The following is a 26,797-nucleotide window of genomic DNA, read 5'->3' as shown; positions in this document are numbered from 1 at the left end:
GGAAAAAAGAAGCCACACGATTTTCTACAGCTGCGATCCTAAAGATCACGTCTTGGGCACTGGATTCATAGTAAACAAGAGAGTAAAACATACTATAAGAGATTTCAGAGCAATTAGCCCCAGAATGTGCATTTTAAAAGTTAAAGGACGTTTCTTTAATTACAGTCTAATTAATGCGCATGCCCCGACAGAAGAAAAAGAAGATGAAACTAAAGAAGAGTTTTATGATGAACTAGAGTCCGCATATCAGTCATGCCCAAAAAATTATATAAAAATAATCTATGGAGACCTAAACGCCAAAGTTGGAAGAGAACAGCAATTCCAACCCACAATAGGTAGGCACAGTCTCCATGAGCAATCAAATGACAATGGCAATAGGTTAATAAACCTAGCAAAATCACTTAACATGGTGATTGCTAGCAAATACTTCGCTCGCAAAGATATACACAAGGGTACCTGGAAGTCCCCAGATGGAATGACAGTAAATATGATAGATCATGTTATTGTAGACTCGAGACACCAATCGAATATAATAAACGTCCGCACCAGAAGAGGGGCAAATGCGGATTCTGATCACTACCTGGTCGAAAGTAGAGTAAGGGCTAGAATTTCAAACATCAAAAAGGAAAGAGGCTCTAAACATGAACGATACAAGGTAGAAGGACTCAAAGAAACAAACAAAAATAAAGAGTATAAAGAAAAGATAAGCATCAAACTAGAAAACAGACCAAAACATGAAAACCCAAATAAGGAGTGGGAAGAGTGCAGAGAAATCATAAAAGAGACAGCTAAAGAAGTGTTAGGCATAGAAGGTAAAGAAAGAAGAACAAGAACGAATGACTGGTTTGACGAAGAATGTCAGATTATAACAGACAGAAAAAACAGAGCATATTTACTGATGCAACAGGGGCACAGAACCCGACAAGCAGAGGAAGAATATAAACAACTACGCAGAGAAGAAAAGAAAACTCACCGAAGAAAAAAGAGAGAATATATGAACAAAGAACTTCAGGAACTGCAAGAACTAAGTAGATCGACAGAGACAAGAAAATTTTATCAGAAACTGAACAAAAGCAGAAAAGACTTCAAACCGAGAACGACGATGTGTAGAGATAAGGAAGGTAATATATTGACAGAACAGCAAGAGATACTAAGAAGATGGACAGAACATTTTACAGAAAAGCTTGAAGGAGATGGGAGTGAGACGAACCCTGATATACCATTAGACCAAGCAGACAACAGAGAAAAGAGTCCACCAACAATAGCCGAGATTAGAACAGCAGTAGACAAATTAAAGAACAATAAATCACCGGGATCGGATCAAGTAGCATCGGAATTACTGAAGGAAGGAGGAGACGCACTACAGAAAACAATACATGTATTGATAACAAAGATATGGTCAAATAAACAGCTACCAGCGGAGTGGAATAGTGGTATTATTGTACCATTACATAAAAAAAGGAATCAGTTAGAATGTGGAAACTACCGTGGAATCACGCTGCTGAATGCAGCATACAAAATAATGTCCAACGTCATTTATGAAAGACTTAGACCACACGCTGAAAAAATAGTTGGCAGGTACCAAAGTGGCTTCTGTAGACAGAAGTCAACAATAGACCAGATATTTGTTCTGCGACAGATCCTTGAAAAAACAAGTGAACATAACATCGACACACATCATCTCTTCATAGACTTCGAAAGCGCATATGACAATATAAACCGAGAATTCTTAATAAAAGCAATGAAAGAATTTAATATACCAACACAACTAATAGAACTGATAAAAGAATCTCTAAAAGTAGAAAGTAAAATCCGGATACAAAACGAACTAACGGAAACAATAGATGTGAAAAAGGGACTACGCCAGGGAGACGCTCTATCATGCATCTTGTTCAACATTGTACTCGAGAAAATAATGAGGGACACAACAGTCAATACTCGAGGAACAATAATTAATAAAAGCGTGCAAATACTAGCATTTGCAGATGATGTTGACATAATCGCAAGATCAAGAAGAGAAATAATAGAGGCATTCAATCAAATAGAACGAGCTGCACAAAATAGTGGCCTGAAAATCAACCAGAACAAAACAAAATATATGCAGGTAAGTAAAAACACAGAAATAAGGCAGCCACAAAATATAACAATAGGAGAATACAACATTGAGGGGGTAAAAAACTTTACATACTTGGGATCCCTAGTCACATCTGATAATAACGTAGCAGAGGAAGTGAAGAGGCGAATATTTATTGCCAATAAAAGTTATCATGGCTTAATTCGGCAACTAAGATCAGACAACGTCGCAAGGAAAACAAAATGCCAAATATACAAAACCCTAATAAGACCAGTACTCACATACGGCTCAGAAACCTGGACACTCACTAAAAGAGAGGAAACATTGCTAGCCACCTTTGAAAGAAAAATCTTGCGACACATATATAAGGGCACAAAAGAAAATGGAATTTGGCGAAGAAGGTACAACTTTGAACTATACGAAATATACCAGGATCCAGATATCATAACATTCATTAAAATAGGACGGCTGCGTTGGATGGGACATGTAGAAAGAATGGAAGAAGGCGAAATACCAAACAAAATATTCAAACAGATGCCAGTAGGAAAAAGAACAAGAGGAAGACCGAAGCTGAGATATTTAGAACAAATAGAAAATGATATAAAAACCTTAAAAATAAAAAACTGGAGAAAAAAAGCACGAAACAGATCAGAGTGGAGAAGAATCCTGGAACAGGCCAAGACCCAGAAAGGGCTGTCGAGCCAATGATGATGATGATGATGATGATGATGATGATGATGACTAAAGCAAGGGACAACAGTCGGTTGTATTCAATGGATTTTTCTATAATCCCTTTTATGCAGTGGAGGTGGTCGTTAGTGCCAAAGTTTTTCCTAAATCCTACCTGTTGTCTAGGTTGGTAAAAATTTAATTTTGTTTCCAGTCTATTTGTTATTATTCTTGTGAATAACTTGAAGGCGGTTTAATCAGCTTATAGGTCGGTAATTCTCGAGGTCTGTTGGATCGTCCTTTTTGTGTAATAAGATGGTAAGTGCACTGTGCCATCTTGTAGGTGTTTGACTGGTGCAGACAGTTCCTTTATGTTCTTAAAATATCTGTCTCCTCCAATCTTTACGCCTTCTCTAACGATCTTGTCTTCTCCGGGAGCTTTATTTCTTTTCATTTTCCTCAGACACCAATTCCGGTCCTTCGTTGACTAATCTTTTTGTTAAATCTTCTAGTGGATCATCATGGTTTTGTTCTACTACCCTTAGTAATTCTCTCTGTTGGTGATGATATTTCCATATCTACGCTTTAATTTCGTTATTCCTTTTTTGCCATTAGTTATGCCATTCGTTGTCGTCAGTTGTGAAATTTCCTTAGAATAAGCACGGAAGTAATTACCTATAAAACAATTAAATTATACGAACAAAATCAACCGACAAATAAAAGCGAACGTCAAAAACTAAAATTGGGCATAGGTAAATTGAGTCCCGTATACCTGAATTAAGAAGGGTCAAAATATTTAGATGGTCGAATTGAGTCCCGGGCATCGTAATCCTTCTAGTTACCTTTTAATAGCTTTTTAATTTGTAAGTATTTTATTGGTTATGCATTTATGGTAATTAAATAAAAAGTAATATGTATACCACAAAATATTTAGTATAGAGTGCGATCTATCTGTATACGATACAGTGTTAAGTTGATTGCCAATGAAAATCGTTCTTGGTGAAAAAGAAAAACAATAATTGATTGTGTTGAATGGCTTCAAACATCGTTTTCAAAATTATTTAAGAAATGACGGCAAGCGTTGGATTTGTTGTGCGCAGACGAAAGAAAAATGTAAAGTATTTTTAAAAACCCAAGGGGACAACGTAGTGACGGAAATTATTAAACGAAGATGTACTCAATCGTCAAATGTTAGTAACTCCTTGAAGTGAAAGACCGTAGAAGATATCAGTGAACGACCTATGAAAATGGGGGATATGAAAATTTTGCATGAGGAATTACGAAATGGCAATATTAGTACCTTGGCTACCAAAGATGTGGAATTGGTCAGAAAAATATGTATAACGCCCGACGATCTCTTCTGCCTAAATTGCCAAAAAGTATGGAAGAAACTCATGAACATTAAAACATTTCCAGTGAATACCAACAAAAAGGAGGATTTTCTAATGATAAACGACATACAAAAACCAATTTATTGTTTTATTACAACAGCAATTGAACTTTTGAATATTGCTCAAAGTTTTTTATGCAAATGTTCTCCATCCATGATCTAAAAGAAGATCATTATATACCTTTGGTATTCTTCTTATTGCCAAATAGAAAAAAACATACATATACATAGACTGGCATTTAAATACCTTACTTAGCACATATTTAGCATGTAAATGTGGTTATATTGTTTACTGTAAATATTTTAGGATTGCATTTTTGTAATAAAATTATATGTTATAAAATAAGTTATTGTTTTCTCATTCCTAGAAAACATTACGTACACCGACTAAGCCCCAGGTAGGCACGGGACTCAATTTACCCATCTTCGGGACTCAACTCGGCTATTGGAAAAACGGATTATAAATTCTGGGACTCAATTAGGTTACTCCGCTAAAGTTAATATCCAAAATTAAATTAAATAATTCAATAATAAGTTCAATGTCAGTGTGTAAAGGTTGGTTCAACAACACTATACTATACAGTTTATTGTGTTTTTTTTGCAGGATACGATTTTACCACAAGCTGTCAGTTTTTGGGAAAAGGCCCTATCGGTTCGCAGAGGAGAAAGTGTGATTCGTCTAACGAGGTAAGTGGATGAGAATTATAAAAAAAATTGTCTCTCTCTGAGATGCAGAAAATATCTTTAAAAATAGAATTACACAGTTGAACAAGGTCTGTTTACATCCACAGATGATTAATTTTCATATAACTGAAAAACAAGCCGCCACTGTAGATAAAATTCGAAGACATTTATTGAATGTTTCTTCCTAAACTTTAGAGATACATGGATATATGCATATTTTTCCTGTAGAATATTATCTAAAATCTAAGTGCAAAACCACGTTAAGATAAAACATTTCTATGTTTTCGAGGCTGAAGTAAAAATATGTATGTATTTGCAAATGTTCCCGTATTTATGTACTGAAAGTCTTATTTCATATCACAGATAAAGATAAATCTTTTGACAATTGAGTATATGATTGCTGCTTTATCTTATGCGGACTGTCTAACTGGCAGAGAAAAATATCAGACGCTTGCACAAATTCTCTTCGAAGAAATGCCAGTGACAACATCGATAAGGTGATATACAGGGTGTAACAAAAAGGCAGGTCATAAATTAAGTCACATATTCTGAGATCAAAAATAGTTAAATTGAACCTCACTTCTTCTTCTTCTACGGCACTACAGCCCAAATTGAGCCTTGGCCTCCTTTATTTTTTGCCTCCACCCTTGCCTGTCTGTGGCTGCTCTTCTCCATACGCGGACTCATAAAAGGGCTTGTGCGTCGCTGTTTACTGTGCCTTCCCAGCGCTTTCGTGGCTTCCCAACCGGTCTCTTTCCTTGCATTCTAGCATTCGTTGCTCGTTTTGGTAGCCTATCCTCTCCCATTCTTATCACATGTCCGGCCCATTGCAATTTTTGTAATCTAATGAAGTCTGACAGGGGCGTTTCCTTATAAAGTTGATAAAGCTCGTTGTTGTATCGACTTCTGAAGATTCCGTTTTCCCTCACAGGTCCTAGTATTCTCCTAAGTACTTTCCTTTCGAATGTGTCGAGTTTGTTTTTGGATGTTTCTTTCAGCACCCAGACTTCACTGCCATAGCATGTTATTGGTCGAATTAAGGTTTTATAGATTCTCATCTTTGTATTTCGGTGGACACTTTTTGACCGAAATATATGGTAGAGGGCAAAATAAGCTCTGTTTGCCTGCGTTATTCTCTTCCTTATTTCTCCATCTTCTGATCCGTCGGCATATAGTTCTACTCCCAGGTATGTAAACTTTTCAACCGTTTCAATGTCATCTTCATGTATAATGTTTTCTGGGACTATATTTCTTCTCGTCTGAGTCATTATTTTTGTTTTTTCTGTGTTAATTTCCAGACCTAGCATTTTTGTTTGTGTTTTTAACTCTGCATATGTTTCCTGTGCTCCTGTTGATGTTCTACTCATAATATTAATATCATCAGCATAAGCGGCCAGTTGAACCGTTCGGTTGGTCAGTAGATTTCCTCGTCCAGTTTGCATTTGCCTAACCGCATACTCCAGTGCCAGGTTAAACAATGTTGGGGCCAGCCCATCTCCCTGTTTTAGTCCCTGCGAAATGTTAAAAAAGTCTGTCCGGTGGTTTTGTATTCGTACACATGCCTGAGTTTCATCCATTGTGGCTTTAATGAGTCTTATTAACTTGTGTGGTATTGCCAATTCAGCCAATATATAGTATAGTTTGTTCCTTTTGACTGAGTCGTATGCCTGTTTGAAGTCTACAAACACGTTGTGAACATCAATATCGTGTTCCCATGCTTTGCTCAAGATCTGTTTTACTGTGAATATTTGATCCAGTGTCGATCTTCCCCGTCGGAAGCCCGTCTGATACTCTCCAATAATATTTTCTGCTAGTGGTTGGAGCCGCTGGTTTATAATATACGTGAGGACTTTATATGCTGTACATAGTAGAGAGATTCCACGGTAGTTTTTGCACTGTAGTTTGTCTCCTTTTTTATAGATCGGGCATACTATACTTTTCTTCCTCACTTACCTTAGTACAAATGTGCACATAAAAAAAGTTACAGCCCTTTGAAGTTACAAAATGAAAATCGATTTTTTCCAATATATCGAAAACTATTCTAGATTTTTTATTGAAAATGGACATGCGCAATTCTTATGGAAGGAACATCTTAAAAAATAACGGGTGAAGTCGAGTTCGCTCCGCTTCGTTCAGGTATATTTTAGAAGGGTACGAATTGGCTCCCGCATGAATGCGGGTAGGCTCTCATATAATCGCGGAAACATTAGACATTGTTGCCAAATCGTGTAATATTTATACTGCTTAGGAAATTTACATAGTGATTACATAGACTTTTTATAGGAAAATTATACTTTTAGACAAATACTTTTAGAGTTTGTTTTAGTTCAACATTGGCATATGTGGCAATTTTAACACAAATTATCGGTGTCGGCCGGTATGCGCTCGACCGTTTTGCGCTCTACACTCTAATACCCGAAAGTTAAGTTAGGACCGAAGGGTTAGGTGTTCCTCCTTTCCCATAGATATTTCTAGGAAGGTACCTGTTTCTAACAAAAAGAGAAAATTTGAAAGAAGTGACAACGCTGGGTGATATTTTCGACATGTTTAGGTAAAATAAATTTTGTCTATGGGAGCCAATTCGGACTCTACCTTTTTTAGTTCAGGTAAAATTCTTACCATTGGGAGCGAACTCGACCCCGTCCAAAATAACAGTGAAATTTAAACACCTCATAAAAATTTTATGGGGGTTTTGTTCCCTTAAACCTCGCCAAACTTTTGTATACGTTCCAATTAAGTTATTATTGTGGTACCATTAGTTAAACAAATTGTTTTTAAAACTTGTTTACCTCTTAGTATTTTTTCGATAATCCAGCTTTTATTAAGATGCGACCAGTGCCGGATTAACCATTAGGCGGACTAGGCGGCCGCCTAGGGCCCGGGCACTTTATGGGGCCCACATCTCACACAAATGCATTAATTAATATAGAATTATTTAAGCAGCAATTTAAAATGTTAAAAAAATCAAATAGGGCTGAGACAAAAAAGAGAATGGTTAATTTATGATTTCCAATCAAACTCAGTTTTTTGCTTTGTCTTCTGTCAAGTATCAGGAAAATACAACCGACTTAGAGACAAATTAAGCAGTTATCTTCAAAGGCATTTTTATATTCCATGTTCTAATCATTCCCTCAATTTGGTAATCAATTTTGCAAGCAAATTTTGCTTAGAAGCTGGTAATTATTTTGGTATGGTACGTTTTTTTTTTCAATTTCTACCCCCCAATGGGCCTTATAGTCCATTCAGTCACGTTAAAATATTGCAAAACCTCCGGATTTTAAAGAACCTTTGGATATGAAACACGAGCTTGGATTGACATGACATTTGGTATAAGCATAGCTAACATGTCAAAGAAAAAAGTGATATTGTGCCAATGTGTGATTTTGCTCTACGGTTGAGTCCACCCCTTCTCGGGGGTGAAAAAATATACCGTCAAAATAAGTCCGGAAGTGGAAAAACTGACTAATTCTAAGCATCTTTTGTTCAATAGAGTTTTTTTATCAAGTCAATACATTTCGAGTTATTTTCAAGTAAATATCTTCATTTTTCAACAAAAAATAATACGTTTTTAAACGGTTTTTCACAAATAACTCAAAAAGTAAGTATTGATAAAAAGTAAAAATTGAAAAAATGGTGTATGTGTGCAGTCTGTAGACCCAGTAGAAGCAGAGTTGTAGCTAATGAAAAGTAGGTTCTTATTTGTCAAATTCCAAATCGAATATTTGGAAATAATCAAAAAATGAAGCACTTTTCATGGAAAACTCATCATAACTTGTTTAAATGTTTAAAAAAAGCATTATTCTTGTTTTTTAAAAAATTTATAACATAAAAAGTAAGTAAGATACGCTCAGAATAAAGTTGATCTTATTTTTTGGGTAAAAAAATCTGGTGAAAATAACCCCCTAATTAGCATCCCAAATGAAATTAATCCTTAACGCTTCACAAGCTACTTTACTTATGTATTGTTTATATGCTCTGTGAGTTTTATCGGTATAAAGTGCTTATTTATAAAAAGGCTGTAGTAGAAAGGGCTTGAACAAGCCACTAATCACGAGTGTATGCAATTTTTTTTATTTGCCCTAATGCCTCGACAACTAATGGCCATTGTCATGGTACAGTGGATATTTCCAATCAGTTACCTAGTGTAATGGGTAGTGTGTGTGTTGAGTAAATGTCTTGTTACTTAGCAAAGTCGTCATTGTTTTTGCAAAGAGACGCTAATTGTATACGAACGTCTGCGGTCCCTCCGGTGAGTACCGATCCCACAAGGATAGAAACTATTTTCATTTATTAATTTTTAATAAATGAAAAATTCTCTACCCAGGGTATGCAAATTTTGAACAGTCATATCTTAACCAATTTTCATCTTAAAAAAAGCAAAAATCTGAAATATTCAGAAAAGCAAAATCTACATTTTTTTTACTCTTTAAGATTTTTGGTAGGTACCACTAATAATTTTTAAGTTATTTTGAAAAGAGACATTTTTTTTCAAAATTTCAAAAAATTTGTTTTACTTTAAATCCCAATGTTTTGAAATATAAGCACTGTGAACCGGTGAAACTTACAGATCATATAAATAATATACTTTTTTCAAGTTTTTTTCAAGATTTTCATAAATTTTTAAGATTTTTTGCCAAAAAAAGGAATCAACATTATTTTAAGCTTTATTTGCTTAATTTTGATACTTGAAACTTGTTAAAAAAAAAAACAAAAATAAAACTTTTTTTCACTTTAAAAAAGTTGTGATCATTTTTCACCGAAAAGTGCTTCATTTTTTGGTTATTTACGTTGAAATATTTGATTTGGAATTTGTCGAATAAGAATCTACTTTTCATTAGCTCCAGTTCTGCTTATTCTGGGTCTATATACTTCATACATACACCATTTTTTTTTTAATTTTGTATACGCTATATTTTTTCTAAGAATATTTTTAAAAACGTGTTTTTTGTTGAAAAATGAACACATTCACTCGCAAATAACTCAAAAAGTGTTGATTTAGTGAAAAAACTCGATAGAACAAAAGTTACTTAGAATTAATCAGTTTATCCATTTCCGCACTTATTTTGAATGTATGTTTTTTCACCCCCGAAGGGGCGGCTCTCATACCCAGGGCAAAATCACATATCGACACAATATCCCTTTTTTTCTTTGGGATATTAGCTATAGACTATTAATGAGCAGTTGTTGCGAAATGTAAAAAAAAAAAGAAAAATGATCTTTTTTACATTGTCGTAATTTATTTAAAGTAACTACTTCCCAAGACAACATAAATATCTGTAAATTTATTTTAAGTAAATGGTCGCTATAAAAATGCCTACTTCTTATGGCCGCCTAGGGCCCCATGATGCCTTAAACCGTCACTGGATGCGACTTTTTTTATATGTTTCAAAATATATGTATATAGGTACCTAAAAAATGTAAATTATAAATACACATAAAAACACCCCATACAAATTTTATGGGGGTTTTGTTCCCTTAAACCTCGCCAAACTTTTGTATACGTTCCAATTAAGTTATTATTGTGGTACCATTAGTTAAACAAATTGTTTTTAAAACTTGTTTACCTCTTAGTATTTTTTCGATAAGCCAGCTTTTATTAAGATGCGACTTTTTTATATATTTCAAAATATATATACCTAAAAAATGTAAATTATAAATAACTTTCTTATTATTATCACGTCTCTATAATCTTACTTACCATTTACAAAATATGATGGATTTTACAAATGTTCAAAATATCTCGATAAAAACTGGATTATATTAGCTATCGATAAGTACACTACCTCAAAGGTGGTGTGGAAACGTGTGTGTGCATATTATGACGTTTACAACTTTTTGAATCGTTATATCTCAAAAACGGTGGCTCTTAGAAAAAAAAGTATTGTGACATTTCTTACAGATAATTATCTAATCTACATTTTTTATTAGAACTAATTTTATTATCAAAGTTACTGTTTCGCTGAAAATCGCCAAAAACACTTTTTGGTGACCTTTGATCCCGCTTAAATTTTTTTGCTCGGGTCAGATTCATGAGGGCTTTTTATATTTCATTTATTTTGAACAATCCTGCCAATTTTCAGCTGGCTGGTAATTTTTGTAACCTCGGATGTGTTAGTTGACCGGAGTATTAGTGAAAAAGTACTTAAAAGAGGCAAAAAAGTTTTTAAAACATTGTGTTTAACTAATGGTACCACAATAATAATTTAATTGGAACGTACACAAAAGTTTGGGTGAGTTTAAGGGAACAAAACCCCCATAAAATTTTTATGGGGTGTATAGATAAATTTCACCGTAATTTTTTTAACGTGTTCCTGCCATAAAAATGCCACATCTCTATTTTTAATAAAAATCTCTAATCGTTTTCGATATATCGGAAAAACTCGATTTTCATTTTGTAACTTCAAGGGCTGTAACCTTTTTTTATCAGCACATTTGTACTAAGCTAAGTTAGGTTCAATCGAACTGTTTTTGGTCACAGAATATGTAATTTAAATTATGACCTGCCTTTTTGTTACAATGACGTATAATATATTATAAACTCATGCAATGCTGTATAAAGTATCATAAACATGATTACCTTTATTGTTGTTTATTATTGTTCTGATACGAAGTTGACCTATCTAATCACAAGATCATATGTCACTGGTTGTGTTTGTCATCATTTTTGTTTGTTAATGTGAAAAGCCAGAAAAGCAAATTTTATTGATACATTTTAAGGGTCACTTACTTAATATTTTAGTAAAATCCCATTGTAAAGTATCTTGTTTGTGGTCGCTGAAATTCAGGATAGATCTATCTTGACCTAAACCAAACAGAACAACACACAAGAAAGATCCAAAAACGGCATCTATAAAATACACTGTGATTGGATCCCGCGTACCAAAAAAAAGTTGATTAATAGTAAGCTGAAAATTTGCTTAATAGCTTAGTCTAATAGCTTTACGGTGTCTAGTCGAACAAATTTTGATGTATGGGAACACTGGAACAGAGGAAGTTTTAATTGTGGAACGTGATTTTAATTGTGGGACGTGTCATCCTGACAAGTTTATGATGGTGAAAATTTTATCAGGTTGTTTTTAAGTTTATTAGTGGAAATATAAACGTCAACATTAGTTAATTAAAACGTGTAATTTTCATTACTTACACCAATAATTTTGTGGCTCAATCCCATAAAACATAATACTTAAATTAGTCATTAAAACTGTGGTCATATTTAGAAGTTTATTTAGTTTGTAAATATTTTATTAATAATATATCTACATTAATCTACATTAATTACGGAAGCATTATCTACATATCAGCGTCCGACACTCAGCTTAAAAGCCTAAATACAATTCACAATACTTCTTTACACATTTAGCCTTGGAGCGTTTAAATCAAGTCCTTCTGAAAGTCTTTATACCGAATCTTCCGAACACCCACTTTTTATAAGACGGCAACGTCCTACTTCTCTAAAAAATTTACTCTAAAAATCCAGTAATTAAACTAATTAATACTTCCCACCCTGTTCGAGATAATAGCCACCCTCGAGCACATTCTTTTTCACAAATTTTAAAACTTTGCTAAAAGATACAGATATAGCACTCACAACTCCTGTTACTACGTCCAGTATTCCCCCGTGGACCAAAAAGCTACCTACTGCCGTTACCAGCTTAAATCGATACAAAAAAGAAGAAATGCCCAGAACTCTCTTGGTACAGAAATTTCACGAACTTCTAGATACATACACAGAACTATGACAAAATTCTTTACGCAGATGCCTCCAAAGAAGGCTATCGGTTGTGCCGTCAGCACCTCAAATACAACAGTAGCATCATATCGACTTTCTCACAGCTAAACTGTACAAAATACTTAAGGCATTAGAGTCGCCCATTACTAACGAGAATTTATTAGCAATATGTACCGATTATCTCGCTGCGATTGGTTCAATCAAAAATATATACTCCATAAATCCCATTGTACAGTGCATCCACAGTATCTACCAGCAAGAGTCAAAAAATGGTATTTCAGTAACCATCATCTGGATACCATCCCATGTTGGTATCAATGGGACCGAGAACGCTGATCAAGCAGCAAAACAGGCATGTTCCCTAGAAAATCTGGAAAACATACAACTTCACCAACATCGAAAGACTAGTGTCAACAACAACGTATTAAGCACTTTGCAAACACACTGGAATATACAAAATACAAAACTACGCACAATCCAACCAACTGTTACCTCCATCACCATGCCCCAAATGAGCAGAAAAGACAGTATGTATTATTATTATCAGAAGGCTCAGAATAGGTCACACTCGTTACTCAGCGATATCTGATGTCTTCTGAAAATCGTCTTCGTTGTGAACATTGTGATGACCCATTAACAGTCCAGCACATCTTTTAAAATAAATGGTGTATGGTCCAAAAATCTTTCAAAAATATATTCGTATAGAATATGAGCTTCATAATGATAATTAAATGCAAGTTGTATACATGATTTTTCTATGATCATTCACAGCAAAAAATATATTTAAGTTTCTTAATTTTATAACGTAAACAAATTAAGTAGTTAAATATTGAAATGAATTATTTTGTTGATACATTTATATTTTCAATATTACAATAATTATTGTTAAAATGAATTTGAGGATACATTTTTAATACCACTATCGGCTACAGACATTTTCTTTGAAAAATATTTGATTTTTAAATTAGTCAGTTTGTTTACATATTGAGAACTGTCAAAGCGAATGTCATCTCGCGATTCTATTGGCTAAAAATCTGTATCATAATGAAGCTCATTAGGATGCAGGTAGTGAAATCATAATTGATATATTAAAGTATGAGCGTAGAAAAAAGTATTATTAACTAAAAATCTCCATCTAATTCACTACAAGAATTGTATACAATTTTGTTCTATAGGCCCATATCACTTCAAAATATTGTCCAATATTCGTCGGGTGAGAATTAGGGGAACACTGACTTATTTCTGTGGGTTATAATGAATCAAGTGTCAGCTAATTCCCGTGGTAAACCATTTTTAAGAGATAAACTGAATAAATTGAAATCCCAAATCAATCACAGAAGAAGACGATAGGAAATCAAATTTGAATGAAATTAAATCCGACAATTTTCCGAGTAAATATCTTCTTTGTTAAGAGTGGTGAGAAATATGACAATCAGAAACGATAATAAATACCAGTGGACCAGTGCCGTGCTATTTAATGTGACTGATTTATTTTTTTCTTACTATTGATACACTTGATATGGCCTTGGGACGAGAGAGGCGATCTTAAGTGTGCAAACATTAATACAGAATTGTTTTTATCTATCTATCTATCTATCTATCTATCTATCTATCTATCTATCTATCTATCTATCTATCTGTCTATTGTTCTTCGTTTGTCCAAAGTTGAACGTAGCGTAGGCCGCCCCCTTATTTTTCCACTCTTCTCGGTTCAGTGCTAATCCTGTCCATCTGGTCCCTGCGGATCTTTTTAGATCATCCGACCATCTCATCTGTGGTCTACCCCTTCCTCTCTTATGGTCCCAAGGTATCCAGTGGATTATCGCTTCATTCCATCTTCCGTCTCTTTGTCTGCTGTTGTTTCCTGCAAATTTCTATTTGAGTGTAGCTGCATGTTTGTTTACGTCTTTCACTTTGGTTTTATTTCTGATTCATGTATTTTTCTTTTTATCACTTAGCTTGATACCCAGCATCTGCCTTTTCATTTCCCTTTAAGTCTTGGCCATCTTTTCCATATTTTTCTTTGTGAAGGTCCACGTTTGTGCTCCATATGTGTACTGGTAGGACCCATTGATCATATACATTTGTGCGAAGGTATTGGGCATATTTCTGGGTTTTCAGGATATAGTTCATTTTTCCGAATGTCACCCATGCGAGTCCTATTCTCCTTTTTATTTCTGCTGTTTGATTCTCTTTACTCAGTTTAATTATTTGCCCTAGGTATATGTACTCCTTGACTTTCTGAATTGTACTTGTTTCTATTTGCACGGTTTCGTTGTCCTTTTCTACGTTTGTCATATATTTAGTTTTTGTGTAGTTCATTTTTAGACCTATCTCGTTTGCTTCCTTATAAAACTGTCATCATTTCGTTAAGATCTTTCATTCAGAATTGTTTAGATCGAAGAAAGGATGTTTTATCTGTTTCAACGATTATGAGAAGGACAATGACAAAATACCTATAAGAGTTGGGATTAGATTACAAGGATTACAAAAATTATCGTCAGTCTGTATTGGAACAAGACAACAATAAGTAGATAAAGGCATTGTTTTTATTTCCGATTCAGAGATCATTACCATCTTTCTGTGGACCATTTCGAACTCCTTAGTTCTCATCAGGAAAGCTACCGTAATGATGCTCTGAAAAGAAAAGAAAAATCTTTGCCATTTCTGTCAATTATAAAATATAATTAACATTCAGACGCTATAGCGACATCTATTAACAACTTGTCGAAACCCAAAAGACTCCATTTTCAAACAAATAAATGTTTAAAAATAATAAAATCTTTGGATTTCTTAGTTCGGAAACAGATTCTCTCTTATACCTATTCCCCATCCTTCTAAAATTTGCAAGGAATAAAGGGTGATGAATGCAGTGACATGGGGAGTCTATATAGTTGCACTCCACAACACATCAATTCACCGAGGCAAAGATCAACAAATCTGTCTCCTAGTACTCAATACGTGAGTAAGAACGTAAGTAGATAAAGGCATTATTTTTATTTTCGATTCAGAGATCATTACCATCTTTCTATGGACCATTTCGAACTCCTTAGTTCTCATCAGGAAAGCTACCGTAATGATGCTCTGAAAAGAAAACAAAAATCTTTGCCATTTCTGTCAATTATAAAATATAATTAACATTCAGACGCTATAGCGACATCTATTAACAACTTGTCGAAACCCAAAAGTCCATAGAAAGATGGTAATGATCTCTGAATCGAAAATAAAAATAATGCCTTTATCTACCTACGTTCTTACTCACGTATTGAGTACTAGGAGACAGATTTGTTGATCTTTGCCTCGGTGAATTGATGTGTTGTGGAGTGCAACTATATAGACTCCCCATGTCTCTGCATTCATCACCCTTTATTCCTTGCAAATTTTAGAAGGATGGGGAATAGGTATAAGAGAGAATCTGTTTCCGAACTAAGAAATCCAAAGATTTTATTATTTTTAAACATTTATTTGTTTGAAAATGGAGTCTTTTGGGTTTCGACAAGTTGACTACAATAAGTCTTTAAAATTTCAACGAAACGGAATATTGCTCAATTAAAAAAGGAGTAATGCAATGTTGTATAATGTATCCAATGTTGTTTAACTAATATGTAGAAAAAGCCTTTGCGGAAGCAATGGCAGACTCTAATATAATAAGGCTATTAAAATAAACGGAATATTTATTAACATCATCAGGTATGCCGATGAAACAGCGATAGTGGCAGATAACATCAAAGATCTTCATTGCCTTTTCAGAAATATTTTACAGGCAGAAATAATTACCCAAATTCAAAGATAAGTGTGGCTGGAGAATAAATCGAGCAAGACTGGCAGTTTAAATACTTGGGTTGTCTGCTGAATGAAGGCTGGGGCCCTCAGACTGAAATAAAGAGCAAACTAGAGCAAGCCAGAAATGCTTTTTTAAGGCTTCGTAAATTTTTGACTGATCGCAAATAGAATTTCAACCTGAGATACAAAATGGTAAAGTGTTACGTTTGTCCTGTTCTCTTGTACAGAATGGAAGCATGGACGTTAAAGGCAAGCTCCATTAACAAGCTTGAGGTCTTTGAAATGTGGTGCCTGTGTGGAATGTTTAGAATATTATGGACATACAGAGTCAGAAATGAGGAAGTATTAAGAAGAGCAGGCTTCCAGGATAGAGAACCTTTTTATTATGTAAAAAGTACAATCCGACAAGCGAGACCTGGCGGGTGACCTTGCGCGGAACTACACAACGAGAGATACACAATACGAGAAGGTCACCCGCCAGGTCTCCCTTGTCGGATTGTAAGAAGATTGAAAACAACTACAACTACCGAAAAACAAAGCAACACTTCGCACCGATCCAGGCGGGCCATAAAAAGGGTTCAATCGGATAAATCACAAATTCTGAGGGAAGTAACGCTATTTCCCGTTACGTTTAATCACGTGTTTAGTTTTATCTTTTTCTATTACATATTTTCTACTTGTCAAGGCAGTGGCGGATCTAGAAATTTATCTTGGGAGGGGAAATTTGCCTTAGGGGGAACTTCCAATGAACATCAACCAAAAGACATAAAAAAGATAAACCCAAACCACATAAAAGACATAAATAATAACTTATAATCATTAAGTTCCCGTAATTTTCCTAACTAGCCTGTTTATTGGGTTGAATATGTCTGTATGTGGCTTAAGTTTCATGTCAGCTTATATATTTTTATGTTTCACCCATTTTTTTCTTTAATTTTGGACTTTGGTAGATCCGCCACTGTGTCAAGGCGTGCCACGCCACGTTCTGTTGGATCCTGCGGATCCAAATCCAAAGAGAGGATTTTTCCTATCTTATTATCGTTAATGTATTAGCAGGGGAGGGGGTATAACACTTAGACCTGCACGAAATAGTTAAGGTAAACTATATCGCGTATCAGTTTTTATCGAACGTAAAAATAATTTATTAAAGTTATAACCCTTAATCAAGTTCTGGAGCAAACTCAAAGTCCTAACGAAACAAAAACAATCTAAACCTTCCCATCTGTTGGTCAACAACCAAATCATCAACTCCCCAATAGGGAAAGCAGAAGCATTCAAAAATTCGCTTCAAAACAACTTCCAAACCCCTAACAACCCGAACTTTGATCGCATATTTAAACTCAACACATAATTCATAGTCAGAAATACTCTCAATTTTCACAATCCGGATTTCACAATTCATGATCGGATCATGGACCCTCTCACTAACAGGGAAACGGAGAGCTTTTGCCGCCAAGGCAAAAACAGCGTCCCCGGACCTGACTGCATCATCCGAAGATGCCTTAAGAAACTTCCTGAGAGTATTATCCCTCTTCTCACAAAAATTTTTAATGCATGTCTCAAAAACAGCTACTTTCCTACTCCTTGGAAAGTAGCCAACACAATAATGTTACCAAAAAAGGTGAACCCCTCACCGATGTGGAATCCTATCTATAGACCTATCTCTCTAATAAACACTCTCGGGAAAGTTCTAGAGCTAATTCTAAAAGAGAGGCTCAACGACTTTCTCGAAGCCCACAACATCATCCCTAAATTTCAATACGGATTCCAAAACGGTAGATCAACACAACATGCGTTGATAGACTTTACCACAAAAATCACTCAAACCATCAACGATGATTCATTCGCCATAGCCACTTTCCTCGATGTACAAAAGGCTTTTGACCAGGTCTGGCACGACGGACTTGTTCGGAAGTTAATTGACATCAGGCTTCCTCTACAATTTACAAAAATTGTTTATTCATATCTCCATGACCGAACTGTTAGAGTGAAAGTATGCGATCAAAAATCTACCCCATTTACTCCACAAGCTGGAGTTCCCCAAGGATCAGTTCTAGCACCACTGTTGTACATACTCTACAACAGTGATATCACAAACCAAAATGTCCCAGGCACCCGGTTGTTTCTCTATGCTGACGATACGGCTCTGCTCACAACAACTTCACAATACAATCCACCACTCATCCACAGAAGAGCTCAGGCTCTGTTAGAGGCGGTGGGAGATTGGTGTTGTAAGTGGAGAGTTACGCTGAACGCGAATAAAACAACAACAATTGTGTTTCGCGCCCCCACTGTGTCACCTAAAATCATAAGAAATGAGGACGGCCAATACCCACTGAGTCACTGAGTTTGATGGGAGAAAGGCGCTTGTTCAGCCCGACTGCAACTTATTTGGGAGTACTATTTACCAGGACTCTCAACTGGGACGCAGATCTAAAGGCAACTTTAGATAGGGCAAGAAATAGGGCAAGAAATAGAGCCAGACTTCTCAACCCTCTCTCTGGGAGAATTGGCAAGACACACACACGAAAACTCTCATCCACACTTACAAGACCTATATCCGACCCGTCATTGAGTACATATCAGGTCTCTATTGTCTATTCAATAGACTTCAAAAACGGAAGTTGCTGCAAGTGGAACGTAGAATCTTGCGTAGAGCAAACTACAAGCACTGGAGATTCCCCTCAAATGAAATCCATAATCTTTCTAATATCCCCACAATTATCGAGAGAATCAACTCTCTGAACAGGAACTTCACATCTAACGTAATCAACGGCCCCTCTCTGACACCCAACAATCTCTAAAATGTTCCTGTTCTTCTCTCGGCCACGTATTCTGTCCCCGAAAGCCCATAGGGAAAAAACTTCACCCACCGTCTGCTCTAATGCAAACATGCATTGACGTACTCCCGACAGAATACGAAGAAATCCTTGAGGCTACCCCGCTAGCCTACCGTACCCTCCTAATCTAACTCCTCTTCCCTTTCCCCGAACAGGGAGAAGTTGGTTTTTTGCGGTTTCCCAACTTCATTGCACAATTATACCTGTTCGTCCCAAGAAAATAGCCGCAACTATTTTCTACCACTTGAACGCTCACTGTCCACGCAATGTCTAAAGCCACCTCCTGACCGCCGACGAAGACTGCAGGCTTGCCTGTCCAGCGTACAATGGTTTCTAGGGAGATTGGTCGAGGGCAAAGCATGGACAATACACACACGTCAATGGAAAGAACACCACATTCCATCAAACTTTCTTCTCTGATCTCTGATAGTCAGCTCGACCAACACCGTCCAGCAACACACAGGCCACACAACACTTTGCCCCAGCGTTTTTTCGGACTGTTTGCTTTTGCTGCCTACTAACAAAACTCAACACATACCCTGAAGAGGACAAAATCCTAAACGGGGACAACTCAATGTAATCCTTTCAAATAAAGAAATCCTTTACCCTCCCTCATATCATACATTGAGAAGAAGAAAATCAAACGTACTTTAAATTATTTTTGGTTGGCGTGGGGAATATTACCTATATCACGCCCTACAGTTGTAATAAAACTTTATAGCATTCATTATTTTGATTTAATTACCGTAATAAGAGTATTTCAGAATATTTATATAGTCCATTGAAATGTTACATTTAGGGCCGGTTGTTCGAACGCTAATCAACAATGATCACTATCAAATATTTAATTACTGTCACCAACTGTCAATGTCAACTTTTATTGGGTTGCTGAAAACATAATTTATTATAATTATGAGATTAGTTAATCAATTAACATAACAATTATTAACATAATTGATTAAGTAATTTCATAATTGTAATCAATAATTATGATTTCAGCAACTCAATCAAAGTTGACATTGACAGTTGGTGACAGTAATTAAGTATTTGATAATGGTCATTGTTGATTAGCGTTCGAACAACCGGCCCTTAGGGTTGCATTTCTTAGATGAGTCAATTTTATTTTTTTAGTGTGTAGGGGGGTTCAGTAGAAGCTTAAGTTCAAGTTTTTGGGGTCGCCACTCTTGTTCCCGGCCGCCATCTTGGAAAAGGGGGTGCAAAGGACTTTTGCGCTGTATCTTCTAAACTAGCAACCCTACGTAAAATGTAGAAAATTAAATTTTCTACAATTTTGTATCTATCACTTTTTATCGTCAAGTGACCAACAAAAAAGTTATAAACAAAAATAAGAGAAAATTTTGTAAGAACTTTCCTTTTGGAGGTTATAACTCTTTTCCGTTCATTTCACAATAAAATAACATCATAGCGATTTTGTAGAGTATTTTTCAACGAACAATTTCCATTATAAAGTTGTTTAATTTTATTTATTTTTCTAGGTTTTACAGCGCTCCAAACTTGACCAGGTTCTCGAATTCTCATAGGAATACGATACAAGCAAAACCTTAGGCTTAGATACTTTTCTATCTACATATTTATTTATTATAATTTTAACATTCCTATGCTATTATTAAGATATTTTTGACCCTTTTGCCCGCCACCTATGAGGTAGAGTCTGGAGGCGCGTTTTTTGTGTGGTATCCCCAATAGGGCTAATCCACGGACAATTTCTAGACAAAATAATATTATTTATTATTACATCTTGAAAAAGATAGTTATTATTTTTTCATTTTTTTTCGATGGTCCAGGCTGCGAGTCAAGATCTGAATCAGTATCCGAGGTGAATTTTTGTGGTATATGAGAGGTAGAGTTGGCGTCATTGTCGGTAATTCATCTACCTCATTTTTGTGGTATATGAGAGTTAGAGTTGGCGTCATTGTCGGTAATTCATCTTCCTTCATCTTTTCTTCAATAATTAATGTTGATATGTCCACGATGGTGCTGCAACTTTCACCACCACAATGGAGGCACACTGCTGAACATTTGAGGTCTGCTTTTTGGCAACCACATGCACTTCCAATTTCCATTGCATCTGCAAAAGATGAATTTAATAAGCTCACGGGTACTGGAGGCTTGGAAGTTTGGATTGGTATCCAAAATTTTCCATGCTTTTTCCAGCCCCAATCTTCTGGATCACAATGTTTACCGAGCCATGACTGAATCTGGTGATACACTCGGAGTCTGTGGAATCGGGCTGCATCTTGTGTTGGAGAAAGTGAGAAGAGATTAAATGCATTTTTTGTCACTGTTTTAGCGAATTGTTTGTATCTCGGGGTTTTCAGAGAATCTGGAAGTAAAGATGGCTCGACTTTCCCACTGACAAATAATTTTCCCCAGAGGTTTCTTACAAATAAAATAACCACCACTCATGATGCGCGCTTACAAAAAACTAAGGCTGAAAATCAGTACACACATTCTTAATTGAATATAAATAAAAGTTATTATAGTCGGTCAGCTGTATGACGGGACAGAGCCGGTCGGTCGGCCCCAATGAATATACAGGGTTATTCACTATATTTTGACCCCCCTCTAAACTGCTTTATTTACAGAATTAGAAAAAAATGTAAAATACAAAAATTATTCGATTTTTTAATTATGATTCTTTGACATATATATCGTACTAGTGAGGTCATCCATCTGGGTGTGATGACGTAATCGACTATTTTTTTAAATGAGAATAGGGGTCGTGTGCCAGCTCATTTGAAAGGTTATTCAATTCTCTATTCAGTAATATAAACATTAACATGATTGTTTATACAGGGTGTCCAAAAAATTTTTTTAATTAAATTAATTGTTTAATTAATAATTCAAAAAAATGTTTTGGACACCCTGTGTAAATAATGATCTTAATGTTTATATTACTGCATAGAGAATTGAGTAACGTCACTAGTACGATATATATGTCAAAAAATCATAATTAAAAAATCGAATAACTTTTGTACTTTACATTTTTTTCTAATTCTGTAAATAAAGCAGTTTACAAGGGGGTCAAAATATAGTGAATAACCCTGTACTTTCATTGGGGCCGACAGACCGGCTCTGTCCCGTCATACAGCTGACCGACTATAATAAACTTTATTTATATTCAATTTAGAATGTGTGTACTGATTTTCAGCCTTAGTAAATGGATTTATTTACCTCCGCAGGTAAGCAACTTTGACAAGCTGTCAGTACCACCTGTTCTACGTTTCGCTTGACCGACCGCAGTATGTTTCTCTACACAATCACGGTAATCAACTGTGAAAAAACTAGCTTTAGTAAATTCAGAGAAATTTTTCGGCGCTGCCTCTCCGTCTAGAGGCTGGTGACCAGAATAGCGGAGTTTGGACAAGAATATGGTCTAACAATCAACGGCAAGAACACAAAATTTATGAGAATATCGAAAGCTTAAAGAAATAGCGAGAATCTCTTCATAAACGGATCCAATGTCGAACGAGTCGACCAATATGCATACCTTGGAAAAATGATCAACTCCACAGGTGATTACTTACAGGAAATCAAAATCAGAATAGAAAATGCTAGAGCAAATTTTAACAAACTGAGAAAAGTGCTCTGCACAAGATATTTGAAGTTGGGGCTAAGAGTTAGGTTGGCTAGGTGCTACTTTTCCTCGACTTTGTTTTATGAAATGGAAGCTTGGACCTTGAATGCGGCATCAATGAAAAACTAGAATAATTCGAACTGTGGGTGTACAGAAGAATTCTGATAATATCGTGGACAGAACACGTTACAAACAAAGAGGTTCTGAGAAAGGTGAATAAATAAATGAAAATCTTAAATACCATCAAAACAAGAAAATTTGAATATCTTAGACATATTACACGTGGAGAGAGATACAACTTGCTCCAATTGATTCTGCAGGGAAAGATTAAAGGAAAAAAGCATATGGAGCGCAGCATATCGTGGCTGCGCAACCTGAGAGAATGGTACGGATGTACATCAAATGAACTTTTCAGAGCAGCCGTCTCTACAATCCGAATAGCTATGATGATTGCCGACCTCCGTCGCGGAGATGGCACTTGAAGAAGAAGCTCGGACCACTGCAGCTTAGCACTGGGTGTATGTGCGGTAGATTATTATTTACCCTGTCTACGATCATTATTTTTGTTTTTTCGGTGTTAATCTGAAGTCCTAATTTTTAGCTTATCCGGATTAGTTGTTTGGTTATGGTAATAATTTCGATTTCATTCGCTTTTCATTTATTAGTATAATAAATGATGTGTCATTTGCGTATCGCAGGTTAATGATTTTTCTGTTCTGCCTCCTATAGTGATTTACTTTCCTGATTACATATTAGGAACATAATAATATATTGTATAATAATGGTGATAGTATGCATTGTTGTCTAGTCTAGTTTACTGTATCCTTTTTTTTTTTGTTTTGAACGGATTTGAATATATTCCGTGTACTTTAACTTTGGCTAAATTCAATGTATTTGTGTATCCAAGTATATCAAAAACGAAACAAAAAAAAGTTTGTAATACTGAGTGGCGCTAATAACTAAATTAAAGTTCATGCTCCGTAAATATTAATAAAAAAAATCGAGTATTTTAATAACGAACTACAGGAAAACTTTTTCATTGTGGATATTTAAACACATTTATTTATTAAATGTAGTTTAATCTACGGCTTCTCCACCATTAAAAGAAATCAGAATAATATTGCCGATCAGTTAAATGGATATGAAGTTAAATTTAACAGTTAACAATCAATCGTATCTTCATGACCAACAAGTAAACAAGACCGACGTAATCGTTTGAGAGTCTACTAACTATAATAATGACTTTACAGATGTTTCTCTTAAACCTTGCCATATAGGAAGACTTTCACTGAAAACACACTTATCTAGAGGTCATATTGCTGACCTCTATATTTTTCAATAAAATTTTTTCAGACATTACTACATAATTCATTAGTTATTTTTTCAGCATATTGACCTCTCGTAGTAAACCCTAAAAATGAATATTTAATCGCAAGTTTCTTCTCATTGCTATCAAAAGATAGCTTTCTTATAACTAGTGACTTTCTTATAACTTAAATAGTTGATTATAAAAATGCCACAAGGAAATAGCTTCAGAACAACATTAGTGACAGTTTGGATTTCACTTATTTATGCCATCAAGAATTTCCTTTGAATCAATCCCCATTTATTCGTATCTATACTTTATTTCTTAATAGTTGGCAGCACGCTAAAAGCTAAAAGGTTGTAAACCAGAACCGTGCAGTGTACAATTCATATAAGGAATTTATTTAGAGACATACGTATTCTACAGTGGAATATGCAAACTATATGAAATAATTCTAGAAAAAAAAATATGAAAAAATTTTTTAAGAAACGACTTTCTGTAGTTACGAGTAGAGATTTAAAATTTCCGGAAAAATTGGGTGCAGGAAAAAAACTTGTTTTTTTCCGGAAAAAAACAGGAAAAAATGGAAAAATACGGAAAAATTGACATTTGTTACAATATACTAACCAAATTTTGCCTCCCGTATCAAAATCGATAAATTTAGTAGAATTCAATGGATCTATATTATCAGAAGTGCCTTTTGTCTTTAAGTAGGTATATAAAGGACGCAATATTAAAAAATATTCCCCAACAAGTTAACCAGACTAGTTCTCTTATCGAAAGCTTGCTAAAATATGTATGTTGAAAAACGCTACGAATTTTGTTCTAAGCTGATTCACTTTGCAGCCTCTTGATGCTCGCTTTAAAGAAGAATAATTGAATGAAGACCAACTAATGGAAGCCATAGACTTCATTTCTGAAATCGCTTGTTCACTAAGGCCCGGTCTTTTCACCTCCGAATAATATCTAGTTATCGGGAAGTTTATTTGACAGATTTACATGTAATCTGCCGGATAAACTTCCCAATAACTATTTATTCGGAGGTGAAAAGACTGGGCTTAAACCTAGATTAGGGAAGGTGGTGGCAAATCTAGCCCAATTTAGAACAAAAACTGGATTTTCTAGTCGAAATTCTTTATGGGATAGTGCAAATATGTAATACTAATCCCGTTATATTGTAGCAAGGTTTATGTACATCGCAGTTACTTATGCCAATTGCCTTCCGAATTTTAAATGGACCTCCATCTTCCGCCTCTTCAGAAAGAAACTGGTCTTTACATGGCCTCATATTATATACCAGCAAAAAAAAAATATGTTATCGCAGGATAAAATTTATAAGCTGTTTTTATTCATTTAAATTTGGTTATAAACGAAAAACAGATATTCATTTACGATACTAGACTAGATTCACTTTTAAAAGAGACTGACAAAAATCATGTTGTGTTATCCATTCAGGATGGTGAAGCGGAGATCGAGTCAGATGCTTGGAATGAAGATTCAGATCAGACTCAGATAAAAATATACCACTGAGCAATTTGGTTAAATAATGTGCTTTCTACTTTTGAAAGTTCGGTTTTGACACGTACAATTAAAGTCTCTTAGTTTACGTACACGTAAGTCTCAATTAAAAAAATTTTCAAATTTTCCCATTTTTCCAATTTTTCCAATGGTCTGGAAAAAAACGGAAAAAAACCTGTTTTTCCCAATTTTTCCTGTTTTTTTTCCGATATGTTAATTCTCTAGTTACGAGTGACTAAAATTAAAAATATAAAAAATCAACTAAAAAGTAAAAAATAAAAAAAATTGAAACTCGAAGGATTATTCTAAAAAAACTTTTCGACAGATTAAATATACAAAAATCTCACACATTCGTTAAAAATCTTAAATTCTTAAATCAAAATCATTATTTACACCTATTACAGTTTTCGCAGTCTTTCCATCTCTTCTAATGCTTTACTATTGCATGGTGTAGACCCTGTTAATATCTCTCAATGTAGGTAGTTCTTCGATGCGCAAACCGTCTAATGATCGCACTCGGCTCAATGCAACGTAAGCCTGTCCTTCCGCAAACACTTTCGGGCTTAAACAGCAACGTAAAAAGTGAAATTATGTATAGTTCATATAATTAGCTACAATCTGTAAAAGTTTTAAGTTTCTGCATTGTAAAAAACCAGAGGATTTAAGCATTTTCCATTAAAATCGTTTTTTTATTTAAACAATTAATAAGCACAAAAAAAATTATTGACTATTGGTGTATTGTTCCCGCGAATGCATATGTCTGCAAATTTTCATTCATTTGCATTGAAGAAAAGGCAGTTAAATTAACGTCTAAAGATTTGATCCAAACGATTGAACTAAAGAAAAGCGTTTAAAAAATATTTAGAAATGTTAAAAAGCTCGTCGATGTTTCATCGATATGACCAAGGCTTTTGACAGAGTGTGATTAAAGGAATTGTTAAAAATAATGGGAGAAAATGGGCTAAACCAACGCTAATTATCCTAGTACACGATATTAAAAAACAATGTAAAATAAAAATAAGAGTTTGACTTTTGACAACAGAAGACATAGTTATAAACACAGGAATCCATCAAGGCGATTCACTAAGCCCTTTCATATTTAATTTAATAATGGACAAAATAATAGAAAACCTTCCCAGAACAACTGGATTTAAGATGGATAATACATTCTTTAGTGTCGTTTGCTACGCTGACGATGCTGTCCTT

General features: G+C 35.0%; 1 protein-coding gene across 2 annotated transcripts in view; it reads left to right on the top strand.

The window, feature by feature from the left end:
• LOC126893425 (leishmanolysin-like peptidase) overlaps positions 1-26,797 on the top strand; it is a 502,521-nt gene that overhangs the window by 283,462 nt on the left and 192,262 nt on the right. For both annotated transcript variants that reach the window (XM_050663593.1, XM_050663592.1), the window contains exon 4: positions 4,738-4,820. In XM_050663593.1, the coding sequence (XP_050519550.1) occupies positions 4,738-4,820 (83 nt within the window). The remainder of the gene's footprint in view (positions 1-4,737; positions 4,821-26,797) is intronic.

The sequence above is a fragment of the Diabrotica virgifera genome, chromosome 10 (genome assembly GCF_917563875.1).
Source record: "Diabrotica virgifera virgifera chromosome 10, PGI_DIABVI_V3a".
NCBI classification, from domain to species: domain Eukaryota; kingdom Metazoa; phylum Arthropoda; class Insecta; order Coleoptera; family Chrysomelidae; genus Diabrotica; species Diabrotica virgifera.
The sequence above is the reverse complement of the archived record's forward strand: the minus strand, read 5'-3'. Positions and strand labels throughout refer to the sequence as shown.